Source organism: Balaenoptera ricei, chromosome 11 (genome assembly GCF_028023285.1).
Source record: "Balaenoptera ricei isolate mBalRic1 chromosome 11, mBalRic1.hap2, whole genome shotgun sequence".
Lineage (NCBI taxonomy): Eukaryota > Metazoa > Chordata > Mammalia > Artiodactyla > Balaenopteridae > Balaenoptera > Balaenoptera ricei.
Window position 1 is genome coordinate 65,805,463 of NC_082649.1, and position 13,505 is coordinate 65,818,967.

Below are 13,505 nucleotides of genomic sequence, written 5' to 3' on the forward strand. Positions count from 1 at the left end.
CGCGATAATGAGAGGCCCGCGCACCGCGATGAAGAGTGGTCCCCACTTGCCACAACTAGAGAAAGCCCTCGCACAGAAACGAAGACCCAACACAGTCATAAATAAATAAATAAATAAATAAATAAAAGAACGTGAATTTCTTTAAAAAAAAAAAAAAAAAAAAGAAATATGTGAAGATAGTTTTATCATCTGGAGATGGAGAAGGCCAAGTTAAGCAAGCCACAAAGTCTATAAAGAAAGTAAACACTGACTTCATTCAATAATAATTTTTAAAGTCTTTACAGGAAAATTACCCATATATTCCACATATTTGTAAAAGATAAGTGGCAACAACTGGAGAAAATATTTGTAAAATAATTGACAAAAGCTTAATATTCAGAAAAGATAAAGACCTTGCATGAGAAAAAGATAAACAAGCTAATTTCTAAAATAAGCATATGAACGGAGGATTTACTAGTGAAAAGGTATACCTTTTTTTCAATAAACACATGAAAAGATATTTTTCCAATCAAGAAAATGCAAATTAAAACAGCAATGATATAACTTTCTACCACTGGATGGGAAAAATTTTTGAAGATTAATAATATCCAATTTTAGCAAAAAGGAGAAGCGTTCATTCTTGTATACTGCAGGTGTGAATGTATACTGGTTCAGCTTTTGGGAGGAGTAAATTATATTCATCCAAAATTACTAAATTCGTGTTTCCTGTGATGGTCCTCCCCTGAGTCCACTCCTAGGAAGACCGCGGAAGAAATGCTTCAGACTGTGTTCTCCCCCACCCCACCCCCGAGCACGCAGGAATATGCTCATGGCAGCACTGCCACAATGCTGACAAGTCAGAAACAGCCTAAAACCTGGTGCTGGTTAAATAACATACATTACATCCACATGGTACACATGCAATAATGTAAAATTATGAATAGCTCTAGTTACTGACATAGGTTTTCAAGGCATATAGCTTTTTCTAAAATGTAGGTTATTAATAATACATATATAAGATTCTATTTATTTAAAAACCATAAAGATATTTTACTTAAGGATGCTAACAATGATTACTTCTGGGGAGGGGAGCAGCATTGGTGGTGGGGGTGAATGAGCAAGGGAGACTCTCATGTATTTCTGAATTTTTTTGGTAAATCACAACAAAAATTCAGACATTGCTTTTAATTGTTTTTAATTTTTAAAAAATGTAGGAGGGGAACTTTTGAAATCAGGTTTTTTTTTTTAATGCCATTTTTTTAAAAAAAGAAAGCTGATTTTGGAGCATGATATGTGGGTCCTTCCTACTGTCACCTACAGTGCATGTCGCAACTGCTCTCTTACAGCACGCCCACTTTACAGTTGAGGAAACTGATGCCTCAGGCCCAGGCCCTTTCCCAACGCCCCAGCACAAGTGATATAGCAAAAACCATCAGTCCCCACTCTGGGGAGCCTCCTGGCAGAATTAGTTCCAGGAGGCCTTACCCACGCACCAACCCCCAACTCCCAGGGCCACCCAGAAAAGAGAACAGAGCCAGCTCATGTTTGCACAGATTTAATCCCTGCTATCCTGGTCCCCAATTCCAAAGCCCTTCTAGGCCACACTTCCCTTCTCCTGGTCACTCAAGGCCTAGTCATCTACCACATCCCTTCCCACTAGGAGGCCAAAACAGGACCCAGTCTCCCAGGGGTCACTCTTTCCCCACCTTGACCCTTGTTGAATACAGACCCATGACCTTGGTCTAACCTTGATCTGGCCCCATTCGGCAAAGGCAAAGCACGGAGAAGAAAGGAGAAGGGAGATCAGGGGCCCATCTGGGGCTGCAGCAGCCAGGACAGGAGTAGGAGCCAGGAGGAGGTGCAGGGGACTGAGAGAACCCCATTGCTTATTTGCTTCTTGATCCATTTGCTGTATTTGGTGATATGGGTGTACACGCCTGGATTACGTACTTGGGCGCAGGCCTTTTCCCAGGACAACACCCCAGCAAGAATCCATCTGCCCTCGACTTCACAAGCCAACGGACCCCCAGAGTCCCCCTAGGCAAAGAGAGAGGAGTGACGGAGGCTCTGGACCCAGCTGGGACCCAAGGGATTGGGGGACCCAGAATGCCCACCCTCTGAGTTCTGCTTGGAAGCTTCTTTCATTCCTTGAGGATCTCACTACCTGGAGTCCTCCTTCATTCCTCAGTTGGGGATCCCATCCCAGAATATCAGGCAAAATCAAAGTCACGGGGAAGGAAGATGGGAGCAGAGCACTACCTGATGATGACAAACAGCGAGGCCAAGCAAACCTCTCCCTGGGGAAATGCCCCCCACCTGGAGTCATCCCAACCGAAGGAGAGCTGCCAGAACCTCCCAGAAACTTACATAGCACAAGTTTTCTCCATAATTGGTGGCACAGATCATGTCCCCCAGGACAAGTGGGACAACGCGGGGGATGAGGGACTTCTTGCGGTAAATCCGGTCACACATCTTGTTGTCCATAATAAACACCTCGGCCTCCCGCAACTCTGGGGTCAGCGTGGAGTTGGCTGTGGAGGAGTCCAGTGGGGTGAGAACTGACTCCTCACTCTACTCAGCCCTGCCTATTCCCAGGGTCTTGTCACCTCCATCCTCAAGACTCAGCCACACCCCTTCACACCTCCATGCCCTCCTTCACTTGGCCCTTCCCCCTGTGGTGTGGACCACGTTTGGCAAGCACCTTGCCCTCTAAGGCTCTATTTCAGGATCCCTTTCTCTGGGAATCTTTTGCTCCTGAACCAAGCAGGCTACAATCCAAGTTTCAATGCAACCACTCAGAAATTGAGACCCCAACCCCATGCTGCTTCTCTCCAGCCTCTGAGCTCTATACTGGCTGTGCCCTCTGCCACCTGATTGACATTTGCTCTTCCTTCAGGCATCTCAGGCAGACTCTCTGCCAGAGCTCATCCCAGATCCCTCCCGACTTGCTCTCAAGATCACCTGAAAAAGTCTTTGCCTCTTTCCTTGTTAATCTGTGCTTCCACCCATACTCAGTTATGAGATCCCTAGAGGCAGGGCATGCATTACCAGTGACAAGGGTTTGGCGTGTGGCAGATGCCTGAACATCGAAGTTTGTCAGGTGAACAAATAAGTGAGTGAGTGAATTTATGAATACCTGACTCTGAGCTTCCGTAAGAGGCAAATGATCAGGTTTTCCTAGGCCTAAATGAAGTGCCCATAGCAAATGCAATGGTGTAAACCATGGCAACGGTTCCCATGTGAGGAGCAATCCTAACACATCCAAAGAACCAGGGGCCAGAGGTAACAGCCACAAGCTTCCTGAGAGGCACCATGAGAGGGCTCAGCAGGAGAGGCCCCAGAGGAGGAAAGGAGTGTACCCTCTGGGGTACCACACGTCACCCCCGACCCCATCCTCCTCACCTGAGAAGCGCTGTTTAACCTGGCCCCAGCCGGTCACCCAGCACTGCGTCCCAACCTTCAGGTTGTAGTTGGGCTCCGGGAGGCAGATGGGCTGCACGTACTTGCTGACGACAACAGGAGTGTGAAGCTGGAGGAGGGCAACATCACCCGTGATGAAGTTCCGGCCCCAGTACTTGGGGTGCATAATGATGTCCCTCACAGGGATCGAGAGGGCCCTTGTGGAGTCCGTGGGCTTCAGCTTGGAGGTGCGGAGAATCACTGAATACTCTTTTGTGCTACAGGAGACACAGAGCCCCACCTGGTAGATGTCAGGTTCTCAAGCAACACTATGCTCCTACCTCCGCTAAGGACGTTCCTCTTAGCAGAAGTCCTGCCTGATTTGCCCTGCTCACTCCATCTTGCTCATCCGGCCAGGGGGCCCTCGGAGTCAGAGATATGACTGCCTCCTCATTCATCAGTCAAGCTGATTCAAGTGGCCTGGTCTATGTGCTGTGTATTTGAGTGTGCAGCTATTAGCATGCACGCATGTTCTAATGTGTGTGAGGGGTGGGGTGTATACGGGGTGTATGCTGTTGCCCTGGTCAGGATATAGTCTTTGTTGCTTGGGGCTCCTGCCCCAGCTCAGTCCCTGGCCCTGTGAGGTCATGAGCATGACTCTTCCCTGTTCTGGACATCCCTTCCCACTCCCCCCCACCTCCCCCACTGCCACATTGTTTCATAGAGGAAATAAGGAGTCTAGGCTGGGCCCGCTGCAGCCCTGGGTCTCCATGGGCCACACTCACCCTTGGATGCAGTGGGCAGCAGTCACCACCCAGTCGAGATCAATGAGGGCTCCTCCACACACGTGCTCATTTTCCACTCGGAGGCTCACATCCCAGGGCCAATAGCGGGTCACGTCCAAATTCTTCGGCCACCAGGGTTTGCCACAAGCTTCAGGAACAAGCGTGACAGGGAGATACAGTGGCCGCATAGAGGAGGATAAGAATGACTGTGACCAAGATGCCCTCCAGGGTAATCTGCATGAGGCTGTAAACTTGGGAACTTGCTTCCATTTCAAAGAAGGGGAGACTGAAGGTAAGAGAAGAGCAGTGGCCTGCCCAAAGGCATTGAGCTGGACAGAAAATGACAATGACAGCAATAAAAAGCATCAAGACAGAAACACAGAGACATGACAGGAGGAGGAGAGAGATACTGAGACACACAGGGAGCAAGCAGCACAGAACCTCAAAACAAGGGAGAAGCATAGAAGGAGCCCCAGGACAGGAAATGTATTTTCTTGTGTCAGGGTAAGTCCCTAAGCCACGTTCCTGAAAGGCTATAAAGCTTTCTGCATCTCTTAGATGCAAAAGGCCTCTGTCCCCACACTACTCAGAGTCAAAAAAAGCTCCAGACTTCTATGTCAGAAGTCTTTACATAGACCATTCAAGAAAAAGTCCCAGCATGGAGCCAATAGAGGCCTCCCACTCTGTGTAACAGCTTACACACTATCAGTTTGCAAGTAGTTCCAACAATCAAGTTGTATGACTACATGAATATGAACACAGATGCAGAAATTGTAAATAAAATATTAGCCAATATTATATTTTTTAAAATAATGCACCATGATCATGTAGAGATCGTCCTGGGGTACAAGGGTGGTCCCACAATGGAAGCGCTCTCTGTGTATTCCCCACATAAACAGTTCTTTTTCTCTAAAAGAACTGTGCTTTTCTCAATAGACGCAGAAAAAGGCATTTGAAAAATTCAACACAGATTTACGACTAAAAAACAAAACACTCTTATTTAGCAAACTAGGAACAGAAAGAAAATCCTTATTTATACAAGTTATATGCCACAAACCTACAGCAAACATCATGTAACATTAAGAAACGGGCCAAAAAAATTACACTTTCTGAAGCCAGGAATAATGATACTTTGTGGGAGGAGGACAAAGGAAGTAACTGGGAGGACATAAGGGAGCTTCTGGGTGCTGGTACTGCTCTGCTTTCTGACCTGGGTGGAGACTGCACAGGTGCGTTCACTGTGTGATAATTTCTTGAGCTGGACACATAATTTGTGCACTTTTTTTGTGTATGTATATAATACTTCAGTAACTGACTTTTAAAATCAATAATATTTCTCTATGCCAACCAACCTGAGTATAGTACAACTATATTCAAAATAAGATACAGTTTATAGCTAAAAATTATAAAATACCCTGGAATTAAAGTATCCAACACTAAGCAAGATTTTTGCAGTAATACATGTTAAACTCTAATAAAGGACACTGAAAATGACTGGCATAAATGGAGAAAGATCCATTGCTTTTAAATAGAATAACTAAATATTTCAGATGTAATTTTTCCCAAAATTAATCTATAAAGTCACTTACCCAGTTAGAATTTTTAAGAAATTTGATAAACTTACTCTAAAATTGAAATAGAAAAACAAAGGTCCATAAATAGTTCCATCTTTGACAGAGCAAAGAAGGGACACTTGTCCTAGCAGATAGTAAGGCACACATCAAAGCCATAGTGACAAAAACAGTGTGGTATTGACAAGGACAGACAAGTGGACCAAAAAAAAAGGAATAGAGAGCTTGAGACTGTTTCAGAGAATACAGGAACTTAATGTAAATAAAGGAGCCACCACAATCAGTGAGTAAAGGATGGATTGTTGAGTAGATGGTGCTGGGAAAACTAGCTCACTATAAAAGAAATAAGAAAAACAAAACTGGATTCCTCTCTAGTAGTACTTGAAGACCTAAACGTGAAAGGTAAAACCGTAAAGTTAACAGCCAACCATGTGGCATGGGATGGGAAAGGCCTCTTTAAACAAAACCTCAAACCACAATCCATAAAGCTTTAAACTGATTAACTTGATTACATCAAAATCAAGGATTTTTGACCCCAGGAACAAAGTTAACAGTCAGATGACAGATTAGGAGGTAATATTTGCAATATCTAAAATCAATACAAGACTTTTATTAGGAATATACAAGGAACTCTAGGAAATCAACAAGAAAAAAGAATAGACAATATGCAAAGGATAAAGACAGTCAATTTGTTAGAAGAGGAAACTCAAGAAGCCAACAGCACATTGAGACATGCTCAAACTCATTAGTAATGAGAAAAATGTCAGTTAAACTAAGAAGTCACTTTTTTGTCTATTAGATAGGTAAAAAATGTAAAAGCTGGATCATGCCAAGGGGTGGGTGGTCTGTAGCAATATATACACCTTCACAAACTGCTGATAGGAATGCAGAGGGCTGACTCAATTGGAATATGGACAAATATAGATTAAAATATGCTATCAATGTAAATTTTTGAAACTGATAACTTGTACTGTGGCTATCTAAGAGAATATTCTTAGAAAACACACACCAGAGTATTTAGAGATAAAGAGCCATGCTGTATGTTACCCTCAACTGATTCTGAAAAAAATTTTGTGTGTGTGCGTGTTCCTTGTACTATTCTTGCAGTCTTTTTTGTAAGTTTAAAATTATTTCCACATAAAATGTTTTTTTAAATGGGACTGAATGAAAAGAGGAGGAAACAGAAAGAGATCTAGAGAACATACTATTTGCGTAAGTTAGAAATACATGCACACGAAACCACAATATGTATTTTTACAAAAACACAAACAGAACGATACACATCAAATATACAAGAAAGGCTGGGAGAAGGGTGAAGAGGGGGAATAGGGGTGGGGCATGGACACAAGCAGAAATAACTTACTCAACCAAACTATCCATAACAAATCAGGGTGCATCTGTGACAAAGGAAGCCCGTGAACAAGCAGGAGCAACCCAACCCTCCACCCTTGAGGTCTAAGGAAAAAGACAGGAAGACCCCAGAAGAGCCAGGCTCTGCAGACACTGCCACAGGGCCCAAAAGGCTCCATTTGCAAATAAACAGTTTAGAGCTCAAAATGTTTGTGTGTGGAAAAGGGTCTGCATCAGCTTCCTGGACATGTTCCCTGATGGGATGCAGCCTGGGTTGAACTTGAAGAGGTTCTGCATTCCCATAGGAGGCCCAAATACTCTTTTAATGTGCACTGTTGAGTCTGTACGTCCTGAACAGCACAGGCTGTTCTTTAGAAGGCAGGCCCTTTAGACTGAATTTCTGCTTCCTATAGACCTAGAAACACTATCTCTGTGACCCTCTTCAGAACATACCCTCCCAGGATCCAAGGTTTTCTTGAAGCAGGGGCTCATATTACCCACCTGGTTTGGTGTTGTCTCCTTTGTAACCTGGAAGAGAAAGCGGGACAGAGATGAACTAAGAGGTTGTCACAGGATGAGAGTGAAGAGGTGCATTCTTCATTAATTAGTTAATTTATTCATTCACCAAATATTTCCTCACCTCCCACTCTGTTCCCAGCCTGGAGCCCAAGGCCGGGGGGCTGGGGGCAGGGAGCGGGGGTGTACAGAGGTGTATCAGACAGACACATCCTGTATTTGCCCTTGAGGAGCAGGTTGCCCAGCAGAGGAGACATAAGTAAACACACAATCACCCATGTGCGATCAATGCGGGGACAAGGCCACAGGTGTCAGGTAAGCCCAGAAAAGCGGTGGACAGGGAGGTTTCTAGAAAGAGGGGTTATTGTGCCAGATCTTAAAGATGAGAAGGTAAAACAGAAATGAAAAGTGACAACGACATTCTTTATGAAAGAAACACCATGGTGTAAGCTGGAGACTCCAGAGGATAAAGGGCAAGGCCCATGATGGCAAGAAATGATGCCAGGGGAAGAAAGTCAGGGGTCAATCACAAGTGCCTTCATAAGCCAGGCCAAGAAGCCTGAGTGAGACTCTCTGGGAGGAGGGAGGCCAGTGGAGGTGTGACATGGTCAGACTTGTATTGTGAAGGCAGTATGGAGAATAGATAAGAAGGTAACAAGACTGAAGGCAGTAAGATCCCACCATAGGCTCTGCAGAACCCAGGCAAGAAATGAGGGCTGAATGAAGAAGTGGCAGTGAGAACAGACTTGGTGAGCTGGATGTGGGACTGAGGGAGAATGGTGAGTCTAGGATGACCCCCCCCCCAGTTTCTGATTTTAGAGAAGAGTGACTACTATCCACGGAGTAAGAGAACCCAGCTTATAGGAAGAAGAGGGCCTCAACTTCGGAACCCAAGGAGTTGAGATGGTTCTAGGTCATCCAGGTACAGATGTCCAGTAGGTGGCTGCACATCCATGCACGTTGTTTTGTGAGGCAGCATCACATACATGGCAGCTCAACGCCCAGCGCAACTGAGTTCACCCAGGGAGCAGTGAAGAAGGAACCCAGACAGCATCTTAGGGAACACCAATACGTCAGGGGTGAACAGGGCATGGGTGGCCTGGGAGGGACACAGAAGGGCAAGGGAGTCACCCTGAGGTAGAGGAGAATTAGGAGGCATGGCCTGAGAGAAGCCAAGGGACTAGAGAAAATGAAAAAAGAGGGAGGAGCAGAAAGGTTAGGGACGGTAGGGCAGAGACACGCCAGGAATGGGCTAAGGGTTAAGTGAGAAGTGAGGAAGCACCTGAAGGAAACATGAAGTGAAAACTTATTTTGAGAAATGTGGCAGTGAGGGGAAGAGATAAGGTGAAGAAACACAGCAAATAGAAAGGGAGAGGATAAAGATCTATGAGAGCGCAGAGCAGGGGTGAGCAGGCTGACCCTGAACAGGAGGCCTGTCTCTGATTCCTAAGGAAAGGGGAGAGGGTGGCACTGAGTCGTCAGGCTTGGAGGGGCCCCCGGGGCTGAGGGAGTCAAGGGGACAGCACCTGAGGGCACGCGTTCCCTGAGGGAAGGAAGCCGCTGCTAGTGAGGCACCCTCGGTAGGAGCAGAGGGTCTGGGAAGCAAGTGAGGTGAGGAACATTCCTTTAAGGGTTTGGAGACCACGAGTTTGGCCCGGACCGCCTGCCTGGAGCGGGGTCTCCAGCAGTGCCCTGCTGCGTGGGAAGATGAGCGAAGCTGGGCTGGGGGTGTAGAGCGTGAGGGGCCTGAGGATGCCGTCAAGAGGGTGGTTCAGGTCTCAGCCGCGACATCCACGCCTCCAAGAGGAAACGCAGGGGTGCCCCCCGCACCACAAGGCCCCAGGAGGCTACAGGGCTGGCGGGTCTGAGGGCGGAAGCTGAGAGCGCGGGAGTCTGGGATCCCCGGGACCGCCCTGGGAGATGCCCGGAGGGGTAGCAGAGAAGGGGCTGCGGGTGGGCGCCGCGGGGCCTGTCCCGGCCTCGAGTGCGGGTTAGGGGGGAGTGGCGGCGTCGGGGAAGAAGGACCCAGAACGGGAGCGGCGCAGAGCAGGCGCCGCCTCACCGGAGTTCAGCAGCAGCAGCACCAGGAGGCGGCAGCTCAGGCCCGAGGGCCTCGAGGCTGCAGGCCCAGCGCTGAAGCAGGACAACGACGCGGCCATGAGGCCCCTGAGGCGTCCGCTAGCGGCAGCAAGTACGGCTCGCACGAGCCCCGGACGCCGCGACTACGTCTCCCGCACATGACGCACGTGACGCAGCCCCGGCACGTGACAGCCCCTCCGGCACGTGATGACGTCGCGGACCCATGATGGTGCCCCTGGAACGTTGAACGTTCCTCTGCACTTACCCCACCTCGTGCGGGTTCCTTGAAGATGACTGCAGAGCCCTGGGCCTGTCATTGCCTCCGCGGTGGCCAGTCCCGTGGAAGTACCCCCAAGTGCCTTAAGTGGGTGACTGTCCCCCAAAACCTGGCCGGTGAAGGCACATCCAAATCCCTGGACTGGTGTTGGCACCTTGTCGCCCAGCCTCTGATCATAACCTTGTTTCCCTGGGCTTCCTGCATTGGAGAGCTTCATAATTTATATTGACTTGAGAATCTGAAAAGGTGTAGAAAGCACAAGAAAAGAACAGTAAGGCTAGGGAATCAGGGAGGATGTCTTTACAAAAGTGACATTTAAGCTGGACCTAAGATGAACAGAGAGTCTTGGGGGAGACCTCAAAGGAAAGGCATTTATCCTCTTCCACAAACCGTCAGTGGGATGGTGGAAACTGAAAGAAATGGTGGCGAATACCACCATTTCTTGGGCTTTCACAGGGTGTTTTTGTAGAAGAATGTGGTCTTTGGATCTGCTCAGCGTGTCCAAGATTGGGAGATGACTACCAAGATTCCTGCTGCTCCTGTCCAGTGTGGGGGATCCAGCTCTGGGGACCACATTCCCCACCCTAGCATCTAAAGGGGTCCAGATGATGAGCTGCACCAATAGGAGGTGAGGAGAGGTTACAGATGCCACTTCCATGCCAAGGCAGTAGAGAGGAGGTTCACTTCTCTACTTGTGTTAATGCAGAGCAATGGTTCTCAAAGTGTGGTCTGCAGAGCAGCAGCAGCAGCACCTGGGAACTTGTTAGAGATGTACATTCACAGGACCCACCCCAGACTTACAGGATTGAAAACTCTGAGAGTAGAATCAGTGATCTGTAGTTTAACAAGCTCTCCGGGGAATTCTGAGGTAGGTAAGCATGAACCACAGGGTTGAGTGGAGCTATAAGATGGAGAAAAGCCACCTGCTGATCAAGAACACCTGATAGGGGTGATATAGGAACAAGAAGTTAAATTTATTTTGTTAACCCATAAATACTCAGTGGCTTCTTTTTTAAAAATTTATTTTATTGAAGTATAGTTGATTTACAATGTTGTGTTAATTTCTACAGTACAGCAAAGTGATTCAGTTATATAGGTATAGATATTCTTTTTCATATTCTTTTCCATTATGGTTTATCACAGAATATTGAATATAGTTCCCTGTGCTATACAATAGGACTTTATTGTTTATCCATTCTATATATAATAGTTTGCATCTGCTAATCCCAAACTCCCAATCCTTCCCTCCCCGCTCCCCACCGGGACAACCACAAGTCTGTTCTGTATGTCTGTGAGCCTGTTTCTGTTTCATAGATAAGTTCATTTGTGTCATATTTTAGATTCCACATATAAGTGATATCATATGGTACTTGTCTTTCTCTTTCTGACTTACTTCACTTAGTATGATAATCTCTAGGTCCATCCATGTTGCTGCAAATGGCATTGTTCCATTCTTTTTTATGGCTGAGTGGTATTCCTTTATATATATGTACCACATCTTCTTTATCCATTCACCTGTCAATGGATATTTAGGTTGTTTCCGTGTCTTGGCTATTGTGAATAGTGCTGCTCTTAACATAGGGGTGCGTGTATCTTTTTTTTTTTGGCTGCATTGGGTCTTCATTGCTGCACGCAGGCTTTCTCTAGTTGCAGCGAGCGGGGGCTACTCTTCATTGCAGTGTGCGGGCTTCTCATTGTGGTCGCTCGTCTTGTTGCGGAGCACAGGTCTAGGCGCGCAGGCTTCAGTAGTTGTGGCACGCTGGCTCAGTAGTTGTGGCTCACGGGCTCTAGAGCACAGGCTCAGTAGTTGCAGCGCACGGGTTTAGTTGCTGCATGGCACATGGGATCTTTCCGGACCAGGGATCGAACCCATGTCCCCTGCAATGGCAGGCGGATTCTTAACCACTGTGCCACCAGGGAAGTCCGCATGTATCTTTTTGAATTGTAGTTTTGTCCAGATATATGTCCAGAAGTGGGACTGCTGAATGATATGGTAACTCTATTTTTAGCTTTTTGAGGAATCTCCATACTGTTTTCCATAGTGGCTGCACCAATTTACATTCCCACCAACAGTGTAGGAGGGTTCCCTTTTCTCTACAGCCTCTCCAGCATTTATTTGTAGATTTTTTGATGATGGCCATTCTGGCTGATGTGAGGTGATACCTCATTGTAGTTCTGATTTGCATTTCTATACTAATTAGCGATGTTGAGCATCTTTTCATATGCCTATTGGCCATCTGTATGTCTTCTTTGGAGAAATGTCTATTTAGGTCTTCTGCCCATTTTTCGATTGGGTTGTTTGTTTTTTTGCTGTTGAGTTGTATGAGCTGTTTGTATATTTTGGTAATTAAGCCCTTGTCAGTCACATCATTTCCAAATATATTCTCCCAGTCAGTAGGTTCTCTTTTCCTTTCGTTTATGTTTTCCTTTGCTGTACAAAAGCTTGTAAATTTGATTAGGTCCCATTTGTTTATTTTTGTTTTTATTTCTATTGCCTTGGGAGACTGACCTAAGTAAAAGTTGGTATGATTTATGTCAGAAAGTTTTGCCTATGTTCTCTTCTAGGAGTTTTATGGTGTCATGTCTTATTTTAAGTCTTTAAGCCATATTTTTAAAGATTTATTTATTATTTTATTTATTTATTTTTGGCTGCATCGGGTCTTAGTTGCGGTACATGGGATCTTTGTTGAGGTATGCGGCATCTTTCGCAGTGGCACGTGGGCTTCTCTCTAGTTGTGGCGCATGGGTTTTTCTCATCTCTAGTTGTGGCACACAGGCTCCAGGGCACGTGGGCTCTGTAGTTGTGTGTGGGTTCCAGAGTGCATAGGCTCTGTAGTTTGTGGCACACAGGCTCTCTAGTTGAAGCACGCAAGCTTGGTAGTTGTGGCGCAAGGGCTTAGTTGCCCCACTGCCTGTGGGATCTTAGTTCCCTGACCAGGGATCGAACCCACGTCTCCTGCATTGGAAGGCGGATTCTTTACACTGGACCACCAGGGAAGTCCCCTTTAAGCCATTTTGAGTTTATTTTTGTGTATAGTGTGAGGGTGTGTTCTAACTTCATTGATTTACATGCGGCTGTCCAACTTTCCCAACACCACCTGCTGAAGAGACTGTCTCTTTCCCATTGTATATTCTTGCCTCTTTTGTCAAAGAATAATTGACCATACATGTGTGGGTTTGTTTCTGGGCTCTCTATACTGTTCCATTGATCCATATGTCTTTTTTTTGTGCCCCTACCACGCTGTTTTGATTTTCAGTGGCTTCTTAAAGCAGCTGGCTTGATACTTATTAACAGACTGTATTTCATGTAAGTTCCAAGTCTCTCAACCCCAGCCTTCCTTGGGCAACACATGAGACAGACTGCACTCTGAAGCCCAGGGATATCTGGGAGCTGAAACGCTGACCCCTGGAAGGGCAGGTGACAGGAGATTGAGAGGGAATTAATCACCAGCAAGACACAGAGACTCTGGGACACTCTGTCCTGGAAAAATGGTAAAGAGCCAGTACCTAATATAGGGAATCTCTCTTATAATCCTCCCTGTGGAAATG

At 46.4% G+C, this 13,505-nt stretch overlaps 1 protein-coding gene across 7 annotated transcripts in view; it reads right to left on the reverse strand.

Moving 5' to 3' along the window:
• LOC132374940 (serine protease 45-like) overlaps window positions 1–13,505 on the reverse strand; it is a 102,901-nt gene that overhangs the window by 27,540 nt on the left and 61,856 nt on the right. For 5 of the 7 annotated variants that reach the window (XM_059939447.1, XM_059939446.1, XM_059939445.1 and 2 more), the window contains exons 7-11: window positions 9,945–10,194; window positions 7,586–7,612; window positions 4,164–4,311; window positions 3,382–3,656; window positions 2,347–2,510 (exon numbers count right to left, since the gene is read on the reverse strand). In XM_059939447.1, coding sequence (XP_059795430.1) covers window positions 2,347–2,510; window positions 3,382–3,656; window positions 4,164–4,311; window positions 7,586–7,612; window positions 9,945–10,173 — 843 coding nt within the window. In that variant the 5' untranslated portion in view covers window positions 10,174–10,194. Of the gene's footprint in view, window positions 1–1,201; window positions 2,017–2,346; window positions 2,511–3,381; window positions 3,657–4,163; window positions 4,312–7,585; window positions 7,613–9,944; window positions 10,195–10,757; window positions 10,897–13,505 lie in introns of those variants that run through there. The other 2 variants (XM_059939444.1, XM_059939448.1) reach the window with 2 other exon arrangements.